Source organism: Colletes latitarsis, chromosome 2 (genome assembly GCF_051014445.1).
Source record: "Colletes latitarsis isolate SP2378_abdomen chromosome 2, iyColLati1, whole genome shotgun sequence".
NCBI lineage: Eukaryota > Metazoa > Arthropoda > Insecta > Hymenoptera > Colletidae > Colletes > Colletes latitarsis.
The window spans coordinates 22,572,215-22,593,782 of record NC_135135.1 but is presented as its reverse complement, the minus strand read 5'-3'; the positions used below and the strand labels follow the sequence as shown (position 1 = coordinate 22,593,782).

Below are 21,568 nucleotides of genomic sequence, written 5' to 3'. Positions count from 1 at the left end.
AGTCCTGCGATCCTTCAGGGATGAGGTATTTACGTTGCTTATAATACTTCGGAATTACACGAAGAAAGTGTCGAAGATAGCATCTCCGACCAGGAACAGGTTCTCCGGACACGGGCGCATTAACGATTACAGTTTCTTTTTTTTTTACATTATTAATTACTCACGATTATGGTTGATTAATTTCAACAAGTTAGTACTTCCGGAATAAGTAAAGCAAGTAATAATTACGTTACGTACCGAAGATGACCTATATGATGAGAACATTTACGCGCGAAATTTCAATATCAACGACTTTTTCTTTGCATTTAATTATTCGTTTTAAATTTTACTCTCGGACAGTTTCCCCTATAATTTCCCTAGGTTGCGTGGTAACGCCGATACTCGATCGATCGAGGATCGCGAGGCGACCGCGGCGTCGAGGAACTTATTCGCGTACACGGGGACAACATGACTCGATAAAAATCGTGTAGTTTGTCGAGCGCGGCGATATCTGCGCAGCTGAATTTGCATGGCTATAAGCTCTCTTACAACGGCGCGCCGCCCGAAAGTCCATTAAGTATGTATGGCGTGCACGCACGGTAAGTCTCCCGTAACCCATAAGCACCTTTGTCTCTACGCGCACAGCCACACGCGCCTAAGCGCGAACCTGTGGGCCCACGAACACGCGCGAACCGCCTATTTGCATACCGCAAACGTACAAAGTATCGATGCATCGCTTTAGAGCTCGAAAGCGGCTCTCGAGCGGACAGCTCCTCCTGCTCGCCTGCTGCCTCGTCGAGCGCGTTCAACGAATTCCAAACCTGTCTCTCGGCTTGATACAATGTTTTCTGCTCAAACGTCCTCCTCTCCTCTGGTCCTCGATGTTATCTAAAATTCGTGCGCGAGGCAAGCTGTCGTTGATGATATAGCAGCTATCGAAATTCGTCTACCTGTCTCTCAGGTTGCTACCAAGCTTTTCTGCACATACATAGGTTGTACTCGCTAGTTTTTTGATGTTATACCCAATGTGGGATTGAACTTCATCTACCTGTTGCTACGATGTTTAATGCACAAATATATCGAGCTGTTCCTTAATGTTATCCCCAATTTGAGCATAGGTGAACTAGTGATTACATCATCAGCGATTGAACTTCATCTACCTGTCTCTGAAGTTGCTACAAGGCCTTCTACACAAATATTAGGTAGCCCCTACTGTTTCTTGATGTTATACCCAATTTGTATAGTTGCTATACCATCGATCGAACTTCATTTACCTGTCCCTCGATTGCAGCAAGATTTTCTGCCCAAATTAGGTTGTTCCATAAAGAAAACGAGTAGTCGTCTCTCCTTTCCAAGAATCCCAAGGATGGTATTGGATTCTTGCTTCTACCCATCCCTGACCGCTCCATATCAACGAATAGACGCTCAGAATTGGTAGCCCAGGTTGCCCCAAAAAAACCCTGACAGACTTGGATGGCGAATCTTCTCCACCCACTCGAGATTAGCCAGGTGTAAGGTGTCCGGAAGTTTTTCTTGAAATCCAAAGATTCGTTCAGAGTCTCGATGAATACGATTCGGCGGTAGGTGGTACCTGTCGGCATTCGATGCGAAACGAGGGAGAGACGGAGGAGCTCGGGACACGGGTGGATGTGTGAGAAGGCAGGTTAATGGTGCTTCTCACAAAGCGGCTTGCACGCAGAGAGCACGCGCGGAGAGAACCGAAACGCTTGTGTACGAAGGAGCGTCAGGTGTCGCGGCTAAGGCGGCAGGAGCAGCGAAAGCGAACAGAACCAGGCGAGGGGGGCATGCACACCATCCTAGATAGCATCGTCGTAAAGAGGGGTGCAACTGCCAGGCAGGTGCAGGTGCATCGTCGTTGTAGGTACGCTTGCTCTATGCCGTCAGCACCGCCGCGAACCACGGCTACACCTTATGGCGCCCGCGCGAAATTCTTTCTGCCTTTCCTTCTCCAACCATCTCGTTCCCTCTTCTTCCTCTGGCTCGTTTACTATCCCATCGTTTCGGGGATCCCATAGAGACAGGGCAACGTCCATCATCGTCCACCCAAATTTTCGTCTTTGACAGATTTACTTCTGTAAAGGTTTATAGCCGCGTTTGAGCAGTAACTATAGTCAGATGTATTTTATGGAACCTACTGATCTACAGACTCGACCAGAATGAAATGACCCGAGAGAAAATGAGTTCCCTAAGATACCCTTCTTTGGTGATACGTAAAGTCTCGAAGCCCTGGTGTGGGCCACAATAGGCCAAGAGCCTCGATACACTAAGCATTGCCACACGAAATAACACTCATTGGTCTCATAGACGCGTTTATACAAATCTTATTTAGGAAGGGGGGTTGGTAATTTGTTTATTCAAATTGTAATCGATTTACAGAAAGTATCCTTGAATTAATTCGCGTTCTCGCGTTGCAGATATACCGGCGCAAGTGCCGCCGTTAACGCCTGGGACCAACAAGAAGATGACCGAGGCCCTGGAGGCTTCTTTCGCCTCCTGGGAGAAGGAACGAGTCCGCCTCAACATAACCAAAGGTCAGTAGAATCCAACTACTCCTCTTAAAATTTAATTATTTCTAAAATATCACATAAGCAAACGAAATCAAACAACTTTCTCCTAGTATTGGTCCACTAGCCGTTTCTATAACATAATTTAGCATCCATTTACTTCATAACATTTCCCTTTTCTGTATTTCGAGTATCGATAACTTTGCGAGATTATTCACTTTACATTATTTTAATACACGACAGCTAATCGACATCGATTTCGAACAGTCCAACGAATGCAAACCATACGTCGATGCAATATGCAATTAGAACGTAAATTTACGCGACATTTTGTGAGTATCCCGAGACATTCAAACGACAGTAGGATGTCCGAAGCTCGCGGAAAGCGTTCATTTATGTTTCTTTCATTCGGGCAAGTCCACCTTCCACATCGGTGTACAGGGACGAGTTTTAATTACGCGATTCGATACGCGGGTCCGAGCTTTGATGTTTTCATCGGAGAAACGAATACATTGATGCATCGATTCATTAGCTCCGGGGCTTCGCGCGGAACCCGTCCCCGAGAAAACGACGCTATTACCGCGCCGATCGTTTAAGCGCGGCGTTAACGATAGCAATATGTCGATAATCGTGTATAACGAGTACTGGCGAACGTTCGATTCCTCCTATTGGGAACTACAGGAGTCGCCGGCCGCCTCGCTTCGAATATTACACGAATCTCGAGGACATCTCGCGAGACTGTGTTGCTAAGTCCCACAGACTTGTAGAATATCCTCGAGATAAGAGGGAATGACAAAACCGATCTCGAAGCTATTTTTTTGTACTTTGAACTGTGCAAATTTATTTTCCACGCAATCTACTAACTGAAGAACACATGGTTTCTAAATTAATCATCGATCTACATATGTAACTCTTGAAATGAAACTTTTTTTGTATTTTCTAAATCTTAAAATTGTCTCGTGAAACCAAGAAAAGACACGTTATTAACCCCTTACCGTACAATGACGAGTTCTCGATGTCAAGTTTCACAATCACGAGGCTACTCACTCGTTATCGAGTCTTACGTATTAAAATCAGCATATGTTTACATTCACGAGGTATTCGTAAAACAAATTAATTCTTTTTCGAGGACATTCCTTGCACGAACAAAGTTAAACAAAGTGGAATAGTATACGTTTGAAAAATTACATTACATCGTACGTCAAGGGGTTAATGTATGCAAACAAGACTCTTATTTCATAGAACTGCATTCGTTGCGTTGCATAATTATAATTACACGAAACCGCGTTACACGAATTACATTGCAAGCGTTGGGTTTACGTTAAACGGGGGTCCCCCGGAACCGCGTCCATAAATTTGTCACAGCCGAAAAGAGATGCAACAACCCCGATCGGAGCCATCGTTCCTCGACGATCGCGCGAAAGGAAAACGGACACGGTGTCCCGGGCAAAAGGCGGCTCTGGAACAATACTTGGGCGCCTGTAAAAGCGAATCTCCAAGTACAAAAAGAGAGAGAGAGAGAAAGAAGCTTCTCGATTCGTTGCGCAGCGAGGCACGGTCGAGCGATCGCGGGTGAAATTTGTCGAAAATCGGCGTCGGAGAGGAGAGCCGGTGCGTGCCGGCGCTGAAAGAGGGAAAAGCGTTGGCTGCGTGCGTGAGTGCGTGAGTAAGCGAACGAACACTGGGTATACGCAATGTGATGCGATGTGCGACGGAGCCGGCGATGTGCAGGAATTGTGAATGTGATGTTGATGGTTCTCTGATGGGGAGCCGATGCCACACATCCGGTATGCGCATTCAGAGCCACGCGGGTGTGACGTTACTTCCGGTCTACATGGCCCCGGGTTCGTACCCTCCGGCCAGATCACCTACAGTCTGACCTCCGTGAACCTAACGAGCAACCTCGCGCCGTTCCACTTCGAGCGGACCGTAGTCGCGATCGTTCCGTTCCTTTCTTTCTATCCCGCTGCTCCTCCTTCTTCATTTAATCTGTTCTTCTATTTTTTTTTTTTCTCTTTTCGCCCGCTTTATTGTCTCCTCGACCTTTTCGTCCGCCATTGTCTCTCGGTACGACTCCGTCACGCTGCCATTTTGTCGTTTCGCGAGCCACCGCATCGACCACCGCCATTCCGCAAACTAATTTCCACTCGCGTTTCCTTCCCGAACTACCCGTTAACGAATTCCTTTTTAATCCATCCGACACTCTGGAAACATTACGGAAATCCGACTTAAAAATTCCAACGGTGGTTTTGATTTTGAGAGATCGAAAAAAAGAGAAACTTTGTATTCGATAAATCCATAAATAATGGCAAAGTACTGCATTCCTCGTTTATTTTTGTTTTCTGTTTCCAAAGAGATGATATCGCCTAGTTATTTATGCTTTCTGATCTGATTACCGATAGCCCGCAAACTAGAAAATTCAGTATTTAATTGATAATGACTTTGTGTTAGTAAAACGATTTCCTAGTACGGTATTGCGGAATTAAAAATGTTTTTCCACGGATCGCTGATCGTCGGAGAATAGACGCTCCTAGATCACACTGGCGAGCAACGCTTTTAATTATGTTTTTTGAGAACCTTGAGAAAAATTTTGCGCGATTCCATCATCGACTAAACAGTTTCACGGTTTAAATCCAATCGTGTGCAAACACACCGCGCGATACAAACGAAAAGGAGAATTTTCATTTCGATAATCGCTAAATCAACCTTTTACGCGATGCAAAGCTCTTATCGGTGTTTGCGTGGTAGAATGCAAAATGGTATCGTTTGTTTGCCTTCGAAACGACGCGACCGTAACCGCGACCAACGCCATGGAATCTTTTCGCGCGCGGAGCTAGTTCCATAAAATATTCTCTATTTATTTTCGTCTAGCGACGACCAAATTTCGGCGATAGATTCGAACTGTTTCGATCCGTAAAGAAATATTTCCCAAAGATGGCTGGCCCTCTTTATTTACTCGATGGATGTCGTCCAAATCGGGATCAACAATATTCGTAAAAGATCGCACGTGCGTGCTATATTTGAGACGAAGCCAGCACCTGCTGCACAGTGGCATGCCGTGCATTCGCGATTGCATTGTAGAACGTCAGAAACCTCTGACGCATTCGTTATTATGATTTATTCAGAATCTGCCTTTCTTATGAATAATAAGCGCCGCCAAGGATGCATCCTCTTTGTCGAATCGAAGAGGTTCGTCACGTACCGGCCGGGCACGCATCGACGCACCGTAGAACCTTTGCTCGTCGCACGAAACTTGAGGATCTTCTTTAATTCGCGTCTTTCGAGGCTAAATACCGAGAACTCCGGCGACGATCGTGTTAAATTCCGCGTTGCAATTGAGATTCAGTCGAGAAATCCATGCATCGCGTGTGTTCTTAACGTTTAAATAGAATGATTCGAGGTCGCCGGTGAATCTCGGTCGGAAATTTATTCGTGTCGCCGATTTCTGCGAACGCGACGCGGAATCGTCCTTCCAAGATTTCGCTTTCAATATTGTCTCCGTTTCGAGAAGACCAGGATTTTCTGGCGAACGTAACGCGCCTAACGGGGCCCGGCTGCGAGATATCCTGCTCGATAAAATGCAAAAAGCTGTAGAAACGTCGCGTCAGATGGCTAATTAAAATCTTCACCGTGACGCGTTACACGCCCGTAATCTCGCATCAGGACGCGTTTCTTTCTGGCTGGCCGATCGAGGTGGAGAGAATAAAAAAAAAGAAGGAGAATAAAAGATCGGGGGAAGATGAAAGAAGAAAGAAATTGGCGTCCACCTGTACGGAGCGGGGCCGGCGAAATTTATCACTGGAGGGCAGGTACATCGTATCGTAGGCAAACTGTGGGGCCCCTGGTCGCCGCGGCAGACGGTTCCTAAACCAACCGACCGAAATCACAGTCGGTGTTCCGATCATTCCCGTGAAAGCTTGCGCGTGGCACCTGCGCCCACCTATCTCTGTTTATGAACCTCGATGGAGCCTCGATTTTGTCTTTATCGGTGCTTTCGGACACCTTTGGCCTCCCCTCGTTCTAACAAAACGAATTCTTCCTCCCGATTCCACTGTTACCGGTGCAAAGTATGCGATCGGTCGCCATCTTGATTCTTCCGTGCGCATTCCGCTCGCGCGCCTCGAGCCTTCGGGGGTTTGTTCGTCGTTTCTAGTTATTTGCATCCGGAATATTCTGTAAAACAGCACTCGGTTTAGAGAAATAAAATATCTCGGGAGACATTCGATCGAGAAGGTTGTTAAATCGTAGTCGACGACCCCTTTGGCGACGTCCACAAGACGCGACGTGGAAAAAGAAGCCGGCCGGGAGTCCTTGGATGGCCATATCGAAATCGACGCCGAGTTCGATCTATCGCGCGGCGGATACGTGACTCGCGAGAGCAAGGCTCTTTTTATGAATGGACGGGACCCTCGACGAAGAGGACCGCGTTCGTGGAAACGATGAGAAATATACGTCGGACCGGATCGACGCCGGCGTTCCGCGGCGATAATGCATAAATAGAGAAAAGGTGAGAGCAAAGAGGACGCGCGCCACGCCAAGTGTCTAACGGCACGGCACGATCAAAGCGGCCGCCGATATTTGAGGATCGCGCCGATGTTTGCCGAACTTATTCCTTGTCAGCACTGTTAACAGACTTGCGAGTTCTCTCCCTCGCGCTCACATAGACGGCGTAAACCTCTCCCCTTCCTCCCCCCTCTGTGTTCGTCCTTTCGTTCCTTTTCGATTACACCTTTTTATTTCCCTTTAACTAGCCGGGGCCCTGGCGACCTCCACTCTTCCCTCGATTTTTCGAAACGAAATAACACTCGGCCCCCGAAACTGGTTCAAACGGAGATTGGTGTATATTGGAATAATTTGATGGTAATTGGATAACTACTGGAACAGCTTCTTAAAAGCAATTAAAACATAATACACATGGAAAAAGATAAAGTTCAAACGAGTACACAATTTAGGGGATCAGAATTACATTTACCGAATACGGTCGGAAGAAAAGTAGCTAGTTGGGAGGATATTTTAGTGAAATGGCTCTTTTTCCGGTTTTGGGTTTCTGGTTGTAGTCCAAAAAAACGTGGCGCAAATATTTCTGCGGAGAGATGCGAATACACCGCGCTATCGTTCCTCCAGACGCGCGTTGATTCGCTGCCGCGGCTTTTAATCAACCGTACCGCAATAGGCTAATCTAGGCAATTAGTTTCCTACGACGTAATCAGCCGGCAGATAAGGCGAAACGTCGGGTGGGAGTTAAAAGTCCTGTATTACATTTTAGATTACTTCCATATGCATTATCATCGCCCGGAGAGAGAAATATGTAGATCGCGACGCGCGCGGGAGAACGAGATTATCAGAGACCGAGAAAACGTCCAACAAGACCACTCTCGGTTTCCATCGCGTGTTCGTTTTTTTACAACCGTAATCAATACCACACAGCGGTCCCGATTAATTGGAAAATAAACCGCCTCGTCGGATAATGGACACGTACACGTTAATGTCGCTATTAGTTTTAAACTTTTTTTTCCCCAGAGAGTTTACCGCATCGATCGGTTTCCAGCGAAAACTGGATTCCGCGCGTTCGTCTCCAGTTGTAGAATCGATTATCACAATACCGTATCTTTCCTTATTTTTACCGATTAAATTTCTAAACGAGATTAATATCGTGCCATACAATAATTGTTCCTAAAGATGTACAATTAAATATTTGAGAAAAATTTGAATCCTAAAGGTCTCGAAGGACCGTAGAAATCAATATAAGATCGATCTAAAGATTAATCGAGCGTTTCGAGATGAAAAAATTTGTTCCTGCGTCTAAAACGCTCGGTAATAGCGAGGATAAAGCGAAAGCGCGGCGCGTGTACCGAAAAATTCTCTCTTACGGCGTGCTCGAGGATTTTCCCGAAATTCTTTCGACCGATTCGATGGCTCGTTTCGACGAATTCTGTGGCGCGCACGGGGCCCGAAACCAAGAGGAAGAAGCCTCGTTAGGACTGTTCGTTGTAATTTCTGTTTGCATTACGAGCCGAACTGTACTTTTACGCGGGAAGATACCGCGAAACAATGCAAGACACGCGTGCAAATATGGGCGCGCACCTCAAATGGGACATTCCAATGTTTCTCGGTATTGCTTCTACCAAAGATGGCCGGGCCCCAGCACCGATCGTGCCGTCAACCCGACACAATATCTCCCGTCTTCGAGAAGCCTTGCGTCACTACGCGTTTCGTGTCCGCCCTCGACTTCAAACGCGTCGAAGAAACCATCTCGAAAACCAAAATATACGACTCTCGTATTTATGTAATTCCTACTTCGAGCAAGAACAGCGAAGACGTTCGAAAGAAGCGTAATTAATCTAAAAATTCTGATCTTATCTGGAACGTAATTTCAACGTTCGTTTATTTACTTTTATAACCGATGTATGGTCCCCCTCGAGAGCCCTATCCGTTCGATCGTCGCTCGTTTACATGTTATTAATATGCAACAGTAATTTTCCGTCCGCGTTCAATTGAAATTGACAGCGACGAGCGTCTTTTATTTTCCGAAACGCATCGTCGAACACCGTGAAACGTAAACACGAGAACCGTTCTCGCATTAGAATAGATACCGATCGTTTCCCCGTTCGAAAGCATCGGTAGCGTTATTAGACACCGATTCGATTTGAATAATCGTTTTTCACGTTAAACACTCGCGCGAGACATTAAGCCAGCGGTCGCGAAGTCGAAAGGAAAATGGGGAATTTTAATATCCCTCGAATCGAGAGCACAAAATGTAGGGTTGACGGTGCTGGACACTCCCACTCGTTTTTAACAGGTTACTCGTTGCTCTATGCAAATCCAACCGCGACGATTAAGCGATCCCGTATATTTTTCAGACCCGAGGCAATGGTCGGAAGCAGCTGTCGCTCACTGGTTGCACTGGGCGATCGGGGAGTTTTCCCTGGAGGGTGTGGCGATGCAGCCCTGGCAACACATGACCGGGAAACAGATTTGTGCCATGGGGAAGGAATCCTTTCTGGCACGTGCTCCGGCCTTCATGGGCGATATCCTGTGGGAGCACCTCGAGATCCTGCAGAAAGGTACGTGACTTTCTCCTCTTTATTCCTCCTCGTGCCAGCTGGTCATTCAAGCTCCCTCGAACGGCCTCTTAATCGCTGCGATTCGTTAACATCTACCCTTCGAACGTTAAAAAAATACGAAGCAAGGGTGTAACTTAATTAATTTCGTCGCGTGCCATGTTTTAGCGAGAGGCTCCAAGTGGATGTTGTTAGAAATGGGTCACTTTCGACCCCCGATAAATTCGCGTATGTGTTATGTTTGCAACGAGTTACTTGTACTTTAGAAATATACTTACGAACGCGATTGTATTGTTTAAGTACGTGTCAGCGATAGAGGTGGGCAAATTTTATTCACGATTAACGATTTATAGGAAATTTTAATATTTAGGTGCTGAGACAACCCTCTACGAAGCTCCCATTTCATTAATTCTATTAATAAAAATCAGTTGATGGCGAGTAAAGATTGCTCGACTCTAGTTAGCGATAGAAATTATAATATCGCGATTTAAAAGAGGATCGACGATTCGAAAAGAAAATATAGAGATAGTTGTCTGGAAGCTCCAGTGTCCAGACGGGAGATTCGCGCGAGGAAAAGCAGGTTGGACCGGAAGAGTCGTTTTCCTCGGACGTGGGACATCCCATTGCCGTGTTCGCACAAAAACAGATATCGAATTTCCGTAAAATCGCAATGTCACGGCAGGTACGGGGCGCAGAAAACCGGCCGCGAACAATGACGAGAGAGATCGCGGGGAGACGCGACGACCTCCCTCTTCGTGTTTTCAGCGTTTCGAAGCGTTGAATCGGTACTTTTTATTCGAGCCAAGGAGAGAATGGCGGAATGAAAAAAAGAGAACCGCGCCATAGAAACTCCCACTCCGGATATCCTGTGCCACCAGAATGGTCCCGTGCCATTGCCTCGGCCACTTAGGTGGTTTTCGGCCCGCTCGTGCGTGTGTATCTGCCCTCGCGAGGATCCGCTCGTATTTCGATTACGAGATCCTACTACAGATAGATCCTCGATCCTTCTCCACGGACCTTTAACGGAGAACTAGCGTCAACGATCACGACCCAGCACTCTCTCTACGAGTTGCACCACCTTAGAAGACGTCAAATAGTAATTCTTTGTAAATTAATTGCAATGAATCTACACGAGTTTATTTAAATGGACGACGAGTCAGAAATTTATTCGAATACTCTGGTTAAAAACTCACAAATAACGCAGTAAACGTTTGGGCGAGCACGATGCTCTCTCTAGGGGTTGCACCACCTTAGAAGACGTCAAATAGTAATTCTTTGTAAATTAATTGCAATGAATCTACACGAGTTTATTTAAATGGACGACGAGTCAGAAATTTATTCGAATACTCTGGTTAAAAGCTCACAAATAACGCAGTAAACGTTTGGGCGAGCACGATGCTCTCTCTAGGGGTTGCACCACCTTAGAAGACGTCAAATAATAATTCTTTGTAAATTAACTGCAGTGAATCTGCACGAGTTTATTTAAATGGACGACGAGTCAGAAATTTATTCGAATACTCTGGTTAAAAGCTCACAAATAACGCAGTAAACGTGTTTGAGCCAGCAGGATGTTCTCTCTAGGGGTTGTACCACCTTAGAAGACATCAAATAGTAATTCTTTGTAAATTAATTGCAGTGAATCTGCACGATTTCATTTAAATGGACGACGAGTCGAAAATTTGTTTGAACACGTTGGTTAAAAGCTCACGAGAGACGCAGCGAACGTTTCATTCATCGTTGCACATCGTCCAACCGTTTCGAACCTGGTTTTACGATGGCAATTCATGGCTAGAGCAATGGCACAACGCGCGAAAGATTAAACGCTGTTCGCGATTCCGTGTCGCAAGAAATGGACTGGCGAGAAAGCGTTCGTTGAAGGTGAGACATTAATTGCGACGACCGGCAGAGGATCTAATCGTTTCGTTCGGTCTTCTGCTAACCGAACAGAGTACAATTTAATAGAATTTTTGCGTTGTTGATATTTACGAATTCGTTTATACGCTGTCGTTTAACAGTTTAAAATTAATGTCTGCGGAGAATTAGCCAATTTCTGACGTTTGTCCTTCGTCGAACCATGCGCCAAGGCGATACTAATCGATCGGTTCGCCATCGATATGGTCTTCGAATCCCCGAGGAAAAAGCTCTTTCGTCGAGATTCTCTGTCTCGGTTATTATTCGCGAGATCGTGTTCGTATCGTATATCATTCGCCGGGAGGAAGTTACCTTCGAACTTCTACATCTTCGGTGGAGAACACAGGAAGGGCGCGAGCGAGAGAAAAGGAGAAGGAGAGAGACGGACAAGGTATGAAATGATCCGGGCAGGAAGCGGAGGTTCACCCATGATTTAACTCCCGTTAAGTAAAAGCCCGTACTTCCTTATCGATTATTTCGTGTCGTCTCATCGGCCGGAGAAACCGCGATTCAATCGACTGGCCCCGATTAGACACGTAACGAATCCAATATTTATACGATACGAAACCCTTTTTTCTCTTGGTTGCACCGTACATCCTACTATCGCAGAAAATTATTTACCGTCCCCACAGACACGGACCATGAATACACAGTATATTGCGCCTCGTGTCAGGGTCTATTTCGATCACAAATTATTTTAAAGTCACGGGAAAGACCGTGCATTCGTATTCTCATGCTCAATGGACGCCCATATTTATAATCCTCCAGAACGTTTCGATTTATTGCACGCGCGATAGAACTCCATTTTACTCGCGAGGGTGGTCACCCCTAACATTGGGCAAATTTAACGATTAAAAATTTGCAATTTGCGCTCATTGGACGCCATACTTATAATTCTCCAGAACGTTTCGATTTATTGCACGCGCGATAGAACTCCATTTTACTCGCGAGGGTGGTCACCCCTAACATTGGGCAAATTTAACGAATAAAAATTTGCAATTCACGCTCATTGGACGCCATACTTATAATTCTCCAGAATGTTTCGATTTATTGCACGCACGATAGAACTCCATTTTACTCGCGAGGGTGGTCACCCCTAACATTGGGCAAATTTAACGAATAAAAATTTGCACTTTACGCTCATTGGACGCCATACTTATAATTCTCCAGAATGTTTCGATTTATTGCACGCACGATAGAACTCCATTTTACTCGCGAGGGTGGTCACCCCTAAAATTGGGCAAATTTAACGAATAAAAATTTGCAATTTACGCTCATTGAACGCCATATTTATAATTCTCCAGAATGTTTCGATTTATTGCACGCACGATAGAACTTCATTTTACTCGCGAGGGTGGTTACCCCTAGAGACGAGCGAATTTAACGGATAAAAAATCTGCTGTTCGTTCCCTTGGACATTTCGTGTATGGCTTTGTTCGTCTGTTTAACCGCGGAACAATGGAGAGCTCGCGATCTCGGACGCGAGTCGTAACTCGGCTCGGCTGGAACCTGTGGCGTGCTCGTACGCTCGTAGACGCGACATGGCGTGGGTAATCGCTTTGATTCCGCGAACGAGAACGGATATTAGGAAACTCTGCATGCGCCGTAAAAAAAAAAAAAAAAAGTAGAAACTAAAAAGCTGCATCCTCCCGCCGCGGACGCGATTGAATCACGGAGTGAAACCCCCTTGATATATTTTCTGTCGTTTCGTCGTGTCGCAACGACAAGTTTCTATTTTTCGTTTCGATATTTTTCGTACAATCTCGGTAGACCTATCGTTTACTGGAGTCATTGGATCACTTGTTCGTCGACAGAATAGAATTATCCCTTGAGAAGTCTCTTGGTATCTCGAATCCTGAATGAAAAAGGGATTTCTGTTTATCGTACGAGACATTCGAATCTGCAATTACGACATCCTTTAATAAGATAAGAACGATTGTCATTATTGCGATCAATGGCAGACTACCACTGCAGCGATACGATCTCGCTACTTGAATTAATATGATAATAATTGGCAGTGTACAGCCAGCAGACGCGACTATAAGGCATGACTTTGCGAGTTAAACATTTTATGATCCATCAAACGAACCCTCACCGTGCAATTAAAAATGTATTTAACTCTCTTGCGTTAGCTATATTGATGATAATTTATATTGTTGAAACAATGTCCTATGGCGAAAGTAGCGTGCCATATCTCCACTGTTCCAAGTACAGAACCTGACGCAATTTCTTCTTAACAACTAATTCTCAAACTCGCCAAGTTTCCAAAAGCGTTCAAACTTCTGTTCGTAATGATAAATTAAAATGAAAGAAGCGAGACGCGATAGTCAAAGTGTTAGCTCTGACCGGAAGTGCGAGGAACGAATCGAGAAGAGGTACCGTTTGTTTCGCCCGGGCCAGCCCCGTTCGAATTAATTCTCGGGCATCGATTATTCGTTTCGCGCAAGCTCGTCGCAGAAACGCAGAAACGAACGTTGCCGATGAATCACGCCAATGGCAATCCTCTCCTTCGCAATAATGGCCGTAATAATGGAGCACACAGTCGGAGATCGTTCGTCGCGATTACGTTCCGCGGTGCTCTTGCACCGCGAATAACAAAAACGGGAGACAGACTTTACGCGTCGCGGTAACGTCACGTACCGCCGACATAATTGGCTTAATGACATGGAATTCTATAATCGCGGTAACCACGACGATGCAAACATTAATTGCATATACTCCCCGCCCCGTTCCGCCGCAGACTGACGTGTAAATAGCGCATTAGCGTAAACAGAGTAGAGGCGAATAAATTGACGCGTCGGTACGTCGAGCGTAAGAAAGTGGAATCGTTGTTGGTTTCGTTGTCTTTTGTCCGCCAAAAGAAAATACAGAATTATTTCGCTGAATATCGTTTTTAGACTAAGTCTTCTTCTGACTATTATTCCTGAAAACGCGTTGTTTCCGACCACCCTCCGCACGAAACGAAATTCTAGCGAAATTCATCCCGAGTTAACGAAGAATCCACCACGTCCCCCGATTCGAGAGTCACCGTGAATCGAGGCGAAAACGCAGAGCCCCTTAAAGTCAGATCGAAAGAACTAGAAATTTAGAAAAAGATCGTGGAGCAACTCGCGACTGAGGATCTGTTCCATTTTCCCTATTCAGATGTCGACGCGGCGAAGGCCTCTCTGGAGAACGTGCCGAGCAACGTGTACGAAAGTGTATGCGTGCCAGATTTAGGCGATTTCTTGGGATACCAGGGCGCGGCCCATCAGGTGGCGACGCCGGAACACAAGAGCCCAGCGACGCCCGCAAGTTCCACCACCTCGAACTCCTCGGGCCCTCAAACCGGGACTCAACCGCCGTCCACGTTGCAACCGACCTCCGGTGCAGTTTCTCTACCCTCGAGACAGTATCATAACGATGGTAAGTGTCTCTTTTCACTATCCACGTGGCCTGGGTTCCGTTCATCCGTCCACCCAGAGCCTAGCAACTAAAGACGAACGGTTCCATCGACGATCGAGCAATCGTAAACACGAGAATCGTCGATCGATGCGTCACGGGTCCCGTAAAGTTCGTGTTTATGCTTCTCGCGTTGCACCACGGTCCACGGAAGATATTTTTGTACCTCGAATACCGTGGAAATGCGACAACGAACGCTGCAAATAATATTTCTGACGTTCACGGGGACGGTGTTTTAGCGAAGGAAATTTTAATCTCGAAGATCGGCCACGCTTTGGAGGACAGAATTCTGGTAATCCGATGGACGAAACAAGAAGTAGTTTGAAACAGTTTTCGATCGTTTAGAAAAATATTTTAACGAGCAGCGTAACAACGGATGTAAATTCAAGGGACGATCTAATAGCTGTCTCGTGCTCGAAAAATGGACACCGAATACCGGACACCGATCTCAGGGAGACGTTGAACTCGCAAGACGCGTCCATGAATGGAAGTTATTGGCGTTGAAGGATTAAGTTTTCCCCCGATGCTGATCGAACAAAGTTACTTCGAGCCAACGTGGATTCCATTGAAGTTGAAAAACGTAGGCGCACCAGGAGATAAATTAGAGGAGGCTCCCGTCCGTTGACGGCTGTAAAAGTTTCCCTGACAATATAGAGTCGATTGAACGTCTCTCTACGTCGGGTGTCGACGCACAGACAAGTAGATCTCTTCTTCTGTCGCGATCTCGACGGTCCGACCAGGGTTTCCCAACCCCTCCGACTGAAATCTGCCATTTATTCAGGCAAATATACTCCCGGAAACGAGGCAAATACATTCAACAAGTCTACAACTCCTCTTCGATGGAGAAACATTAACAGGGCAGAAACAACTAGGATTTGTGGAATCATGGACGCCTTGTGCGGAAATCCCGTGGTCCCGTTCGTTGAGCATACTCGTCGAATGCACATAGGCGTTCACCGCACACTGGGCAGCGATCGGTCGAGGAACTTGATTTATTATACTTAGCTGATATTCGATAACATTTTTCCATACAGTTACTTAAAATTTCACTAGTAGCGACGCTCGTGATAAGTTTGAAGCGTCGGTCACCAGTGACCCCCAAGACAGTCAAGTTCCCAGGACGCTTCAGAGCTCCAATTTTTGCTTTAATTAACTACTGACAACGAATCTTAAAACGATCGATTCAAAATGACGGATCATATATCGACGGAGCATGTAAATTTCCATGCGAAACATCTTTTGGGCATGGTTTTCGAATCCCTTCTTCGTCGGCTACGGTTACCCTTCGTAACTTGGGATTCGTCGAGAGTCCAGGTTGGGAAACGCTGACCAGAGGAGCCGCGGAGGAGGAGCGAAACCGCAAAAGAGCGCGACAAGCTGGTTTATTTATTTCCCCCGATTGCAGCCGCGAACGAAAGCGGTTGCGACTCGGCAGAGGAGTTTCTCATTGTTACGTCAGGGGTGGCTGATAGCATCTCTCGGCTCGGCGCGTTTGCACGCGTTGCCACAGGTCTCTCATTATCGTCACTGGTTCGCCTCTCATTTAACGTTTCGTCGTCGTCGTCGTCCAAGTCCCCCGGGCGGCATCGAAACGACAATCCGCGATTTCACTGCGCGCGGTGCTCGTCCGTCTTAGAAATCGACTCCGTTAACTAACCGGGCCCGCGTCCTCCGCGGGGAGGGTGGATTGCAATATCTCGGCCAGCTCGGCCGCGTGATTCACCTTATTCACCTTATTCTCCGCTGTTTTCATCGCTGAACTCTGACGCAACTCATTCAGCCGAAGGACTCCGGCTGTTCCACCGGCGAACAATGGAAAACGGGGGCCAGGAGTGCCTCGCTGGGAGTGGATCATCCCATTCATCCGGTCGAGCAATTTGTTGTCCTGGATTTTTTCTCGTTTCCCGGCTACCGATGCTTATCACCCGCGGTGTTAACACCGCCTGTGAGAGACTGTCGCTCGCAACCACCGCTCCGGGCCCAGATATCATCTCCAGTCCAACTCCAACGGACCGCTTACAATTGGTTCCTAACCTTTCTGGGGCCAGAAAAATCTCCATAATTCAATAAATCGGTATTTAAGGGTTCACAAAATGTTAGTCCACTCTTTAGAGTGCGACCAATAAATCGCTTCCTCGATTGAGCCCTATGTCTAGACTTTGACTTTGACTTTGAAAGTATCCACCAAGTGGGAGAGTAATTCAGTAAATCGGTATTTAAGGGTTCGCAAAATATTACTCCACCCTTTCGAGTGCGACCAACGAATCGCTTCTTAGTAAAATTGACACCAATTCTGCTCGATTGGGCTCCATGTCGAGACTTCGATGGATTCCAAGCGTCCGCGACGCGATTCCATCGAGTCGCCATCGGAGTATCCAGCAAGAGGGAGAGTAGGCTTGTTCAGCACACACGCGAGCGGTCGCCGAGCGGATCGGAGCCGGCTCGAATAGAACGGAACGGAGGAGAACATTATGAGGCGAGCGTTCATAGCGTAGGTAACAATTACCTCTAGTCGGGGGCCTTACGTCATTGCAGCAGTGACCGTGGATGAACGAGGGAAAGTCGGGCCCTCTGCACGCTTCGCCGCGGACAATGGAGACGACGCCGGGCTCCGCTGCCTCTCGCGGCATCCTTGCGTTTAGCCCGATAAAAAAATGTACGCGGTCCCCTGATCGATCGCGTCAAACTCATTTCCGAAATCTTTGTACGGTTCTTAATCAGGTAGGGGTGGCTCTTTCTTAAGCAATTTTTTTTTTAGTTCGATCTAAATTCTGGACCCAGTATTCTGAAGTCACTCGCGACGGGTTCATCGTTTTGTGGATCGTCAGGAGCCATGCCAGGGTTCGATCGTTCGCCTAAAATCGTCAGAGAGAATTGTTGCGTAAGACTTGGCGAACTGTATCACGATTCGACTATGGAACGTGTCGTTGCAAGACGACCAACACAGACGACCGTATAATAGACTCATTATTTCTGCTTGCCGGAGCACTGTTACGTTATGTATCGCGGCTCTTCGAGGTCTCTGGTTCGACTCTCGCTTATCCTCGCTTTCGACCTCCTCCTCTTGGAACCGATGCGTTACGTTACTCCTGCGCATACACGTGCACGTCACTCTCAAACTTTTCCAACCCATAGATCGCGATGGCTCGTCCAACGGAGTCTCTCCGCGGCCACTACCACCGACCCAATTCTCACACCGACTTTTTCACAACCGTGCACTCTAACAACCTCTCCGGTACCGCCAGAACAAGGCCCAGGCGCGTTAAACAACAACAATAACTATAATTTATTTGTTCGACCTAACACAATCACCTCAGAGCTAAATGCAAAGGGTAGATCGAAGAAAAATGAAAAACAGCGTAGTCTAGAACACAGAATTTCCTTTCGGTTCGATCGTGGAATCTCCATCGTTCGATCATGATCGACGCGAGTCGTCGAGCAGCCTTCGAGAACCCCTTGGAAGCCAAAAAAGCAACATTCTCGACTTCCGCGAGTCGGCTGCCGAGGTCTTTTGAAACCGAGACGTTGTCTGAATGCTCAAACAAAGGATCGAAGGCCCGCCAAACTGTTTGCTCAATTTGGACTAGGGCTGACCAGAGACTTAACAATATTTCTACTACAGTAGAGTTACGATTATTCGACAAAAATAAAAAATTTTAAATCATTGTGAAAAAATTATTTTTAGTTGCAGGAGTCAATTACAATCATTTTTGGTGAATAGACATACCCTCGAAATCTTAACCAGTTTCGAGAAAAAAATTGGAGTAGGTGTGAAATTTTTCGACAAAATTAAAAATTTTCAAATCGTTATAAAAAAATTATTTTTAGTTGCAGGGGTCAATTACAATCATTTTTGGTGAATAGACATACCCTCGAATTCTTACGCACTTTCGAGAAAAAAATTCATTACGATGTATGGCTAGAAATAGTTCCCCGAAATGTCATGCGTGTGTTTGAAACGTCATAACTCCTGAACAGATTGAAGGATTTCAATGTTTCAAAATGCAAATGTCGCTTATTTTAGTCAAGATTACGTAGAAATTCTAAGAATATCCAAAAAGTTGTTCCTTAACCCCATAAATTAAAAAAACAACCCATAAGAGTGGTTCAGTTGCTCATTTTTATAACTTCGCATGTAACTATAGGGTAATCGTAATTTTACTGTAATAACGAAATATTAAAAGTGTTTAAAGGGGTTGAAGGTGGGTAATTTTGGATAAGAGTTTAGGTATTGTCGGTGTCGGTCCTAATTTCGAGGATGTCCGATAGGAAAACGAAGATTCGCTCGTAGGTAGTGTCACGTACGTCGCCTCGTCGACGACGCGCGTGCACCACGGACGGGCACGGGTCGTTCGCGCACGCGCGTCTGCATAAATTAGAGGAGCAAAACAGGCGACAGGGGAGAGTGTTCGAATCCCGCCGTGCGCAAAAGCGAGTTCCTACGGTTTACTGACACCCGGCCAAAAAAGGATCGGCCATCGTGTGACGCCATTCGCTATTCGTTTATGGAAAGGTTAGTCAATCGTGCCGACGAGCACAATGATTATTTGTTAAGCAACCACCGCGCGATAACTAACCGTGGCTGGCCACGCGGCATTTTGATTCGTTGGCCTCAGAGAGCGCGTTTTTGGCGACCAACGAGTTCTACGGCGCGCTCAGAATCCTTATGAAACTCAATTCTGTTCTATAGCCGCACGTGCGCCTCGTGGATACCGGGGGAAATCGTTTAGAATCGTCCTTTCCAGAGGTGGAGCCGGATTCGATCATTATTCTGGGTATTGGATGTTCTTAAACGTCGGGAAAAGGAGTTTGAATCGACGCGTCCGTGAAAAAGGGGGACGAAAGGCTCGAGTGCTGGTGGCGAAGGGTAGGAAATGGGGAGGGAATCGAGGTCGAGGACCGATCGTTGTTTTTGGGAGCCCGACCGTCGCTGTATTTCTCCAATTGCCTATCACTTTTCGCTAAAACAGGATTTTAAACGCGCGATCGATTATCTTTCGAATTCCAAGGATCGAGACAATGTTATCGTGATACAAATTAGCGCGGTTACAAAAGCGATTTGTGCAACTAAAGTTGCAATAGGACGCGCGATGCAGATCGGTGTGGAGCAACCGATTGCTCCGCGAGTTTCTAGCCGGGCATATTAAACGCAAAATGTAAGATCGTACGATGAATGGTATACAACATTGTTTTCTTCTTTAGTCCTCGCACAATTAAATTATTATTATCATCGTCCGCTTACGGCAACGACACGCTACTCTTAAGTACTACAAACTCGTAATTTTATTCTACCGCGAAGGGGTTGAAATTCCTCAGCAAATATGACAAACGACACAAAATGTTCCTAAATGAAAAGGAAAAGGTACACAGCAGTAATAAACATCTCGTCGGGAGAACCCCCGCGGCACTCGAACGAAAGAAAACACGGGTCTGAGGAGGATCGTCCGTGTATCGGCGTGTCAGGGGGTGAACATACGCCCAGCAGGGGCGCGGACAATTGTGCAAGCTCGTGGAACAAACGCTATAAAGAGGGATGAAAGATCCAAAAAGTGGTAGGCTCGTGGAGGGATGAAACCGGGGCCCACGAAGGGAAAAGGCGTACGCGTAAGGGGCGAGGGAGCGAGGGGGGATGATGGTTGGCGCAGGTTGTATTCATTCACTCGTTCATTCATAGTTCGTACACCGCCTCGGGGGCCTACAAAGCCTTCTCTCGCTCATTCAGAACTCACGACACGACCGCGGTGTATGTGTGTTTTTTTTCGTCCCTTCTTCCTGTCCGTGTTAGACGTCGCCCTCGTCTTCTTCGTGGTCTCCTCCGTCCTCTCGATCGTCGCTTTTTCGTCTTCCTCGCCGCGATCGGCGCTAACAGAGAGAGAGAGAGAGAGAGAAGAGAGAACGATAGTCACGGAGGAACGAAGGCAAGCTGGGGAAAAGACGTCGAAGGAAGAAGGAGGAGGGAGGCCAGAACGAGAGGGACAGAGCGTGGAAGCTCGTGTTACAACCGGAAGCCGAGGCAGGACCGGAGAATAGGAGGGAGGGAGGAGTCCTACCCCAATACTCCAGAGAGCAAGATAGTTTTATAATGTTCTCGAGTGCTCCTCCCTTAATGCACCCCTAAATGCACCCTCCTCGGGCTGGCTGCGACGGCATTGTTGCTCACTTGGACTGTCGAGGCTGGGTATCGAACAGATGCAAACGGAGGAGATCTTGCACGACCGCTTTCGGCCCTCGAAGTACGTTACGATGCCCTCCATTATGATTCTCGGCGTCGAGGCGTGCATCAAGGTCGCCAGAGTTCCTAGGGACCATTCACTGTCGGAGAACCGACGGACTCGTTTTCCAGTTTTTGGCAGTCTTCTCGGTGTCGACGGATATTCTTGCCTCGTCTCGTTATTTCTGAACTCTTCTGGTTCCGTCGTTCATTTACCGTTTTAGGAAATACATTTCAGGATTGCGACAGAACTTATGAGAAAGATTCGTTTCGATTTCGTTGATCGACGAAGGCGGTACGCGCGTAACCCCTTGATAATCAACCTGGCGCGCGATGAACAAAGGGAGAAGCGTCGCGGCGCGATCCCGCGCAAGAATGGCAACCGAAAGGCAAGAATGAAAGTGGGAGGTGCCGGTTAGGCAGAAACGAAGGCAAAAGCA

General features: G+C 46.7%; 1 protein-coding gene across 6 annotated transcripts in view; it reads left to right on the top strand.

Annotated features, from left to right (window-relative positions):
• Positions 1 to 21,568, top strand: part of Pnt (ETS transcription factor pointed) — a 133,149-nt gene that overhangs the window by 96,553 nt on the left and 15,028 nt on the right. For 4 of the 6 annotated variants that reach the window (XM_076780069.1, XM_076780071.1, XM_076780072.1 and 1 more), the window contains 3 exons: positions 2,415 to 2,531; positions 9,365 to 9,568; positions 14,621 to 14,881. In XM_076780069.1, coding sequence (XP_076636184.1) covers positions 2,415 to 2,531; positions 9,365 to 9,568; positions 14,621 to 14,881 — 582 coding nt within the window. Of the gene's footprint in view, positions 1 to 1,636; positions 1,862 to 2,414; positions 2,532 to 9,364; positions 9,569 to 14,620; positions 14,882 to 21,568 lie in introns of those variants that run through there. The other 2 variants (XM_076780088.1, XM_076780079.1) reach the window with 2 other exon arrangements.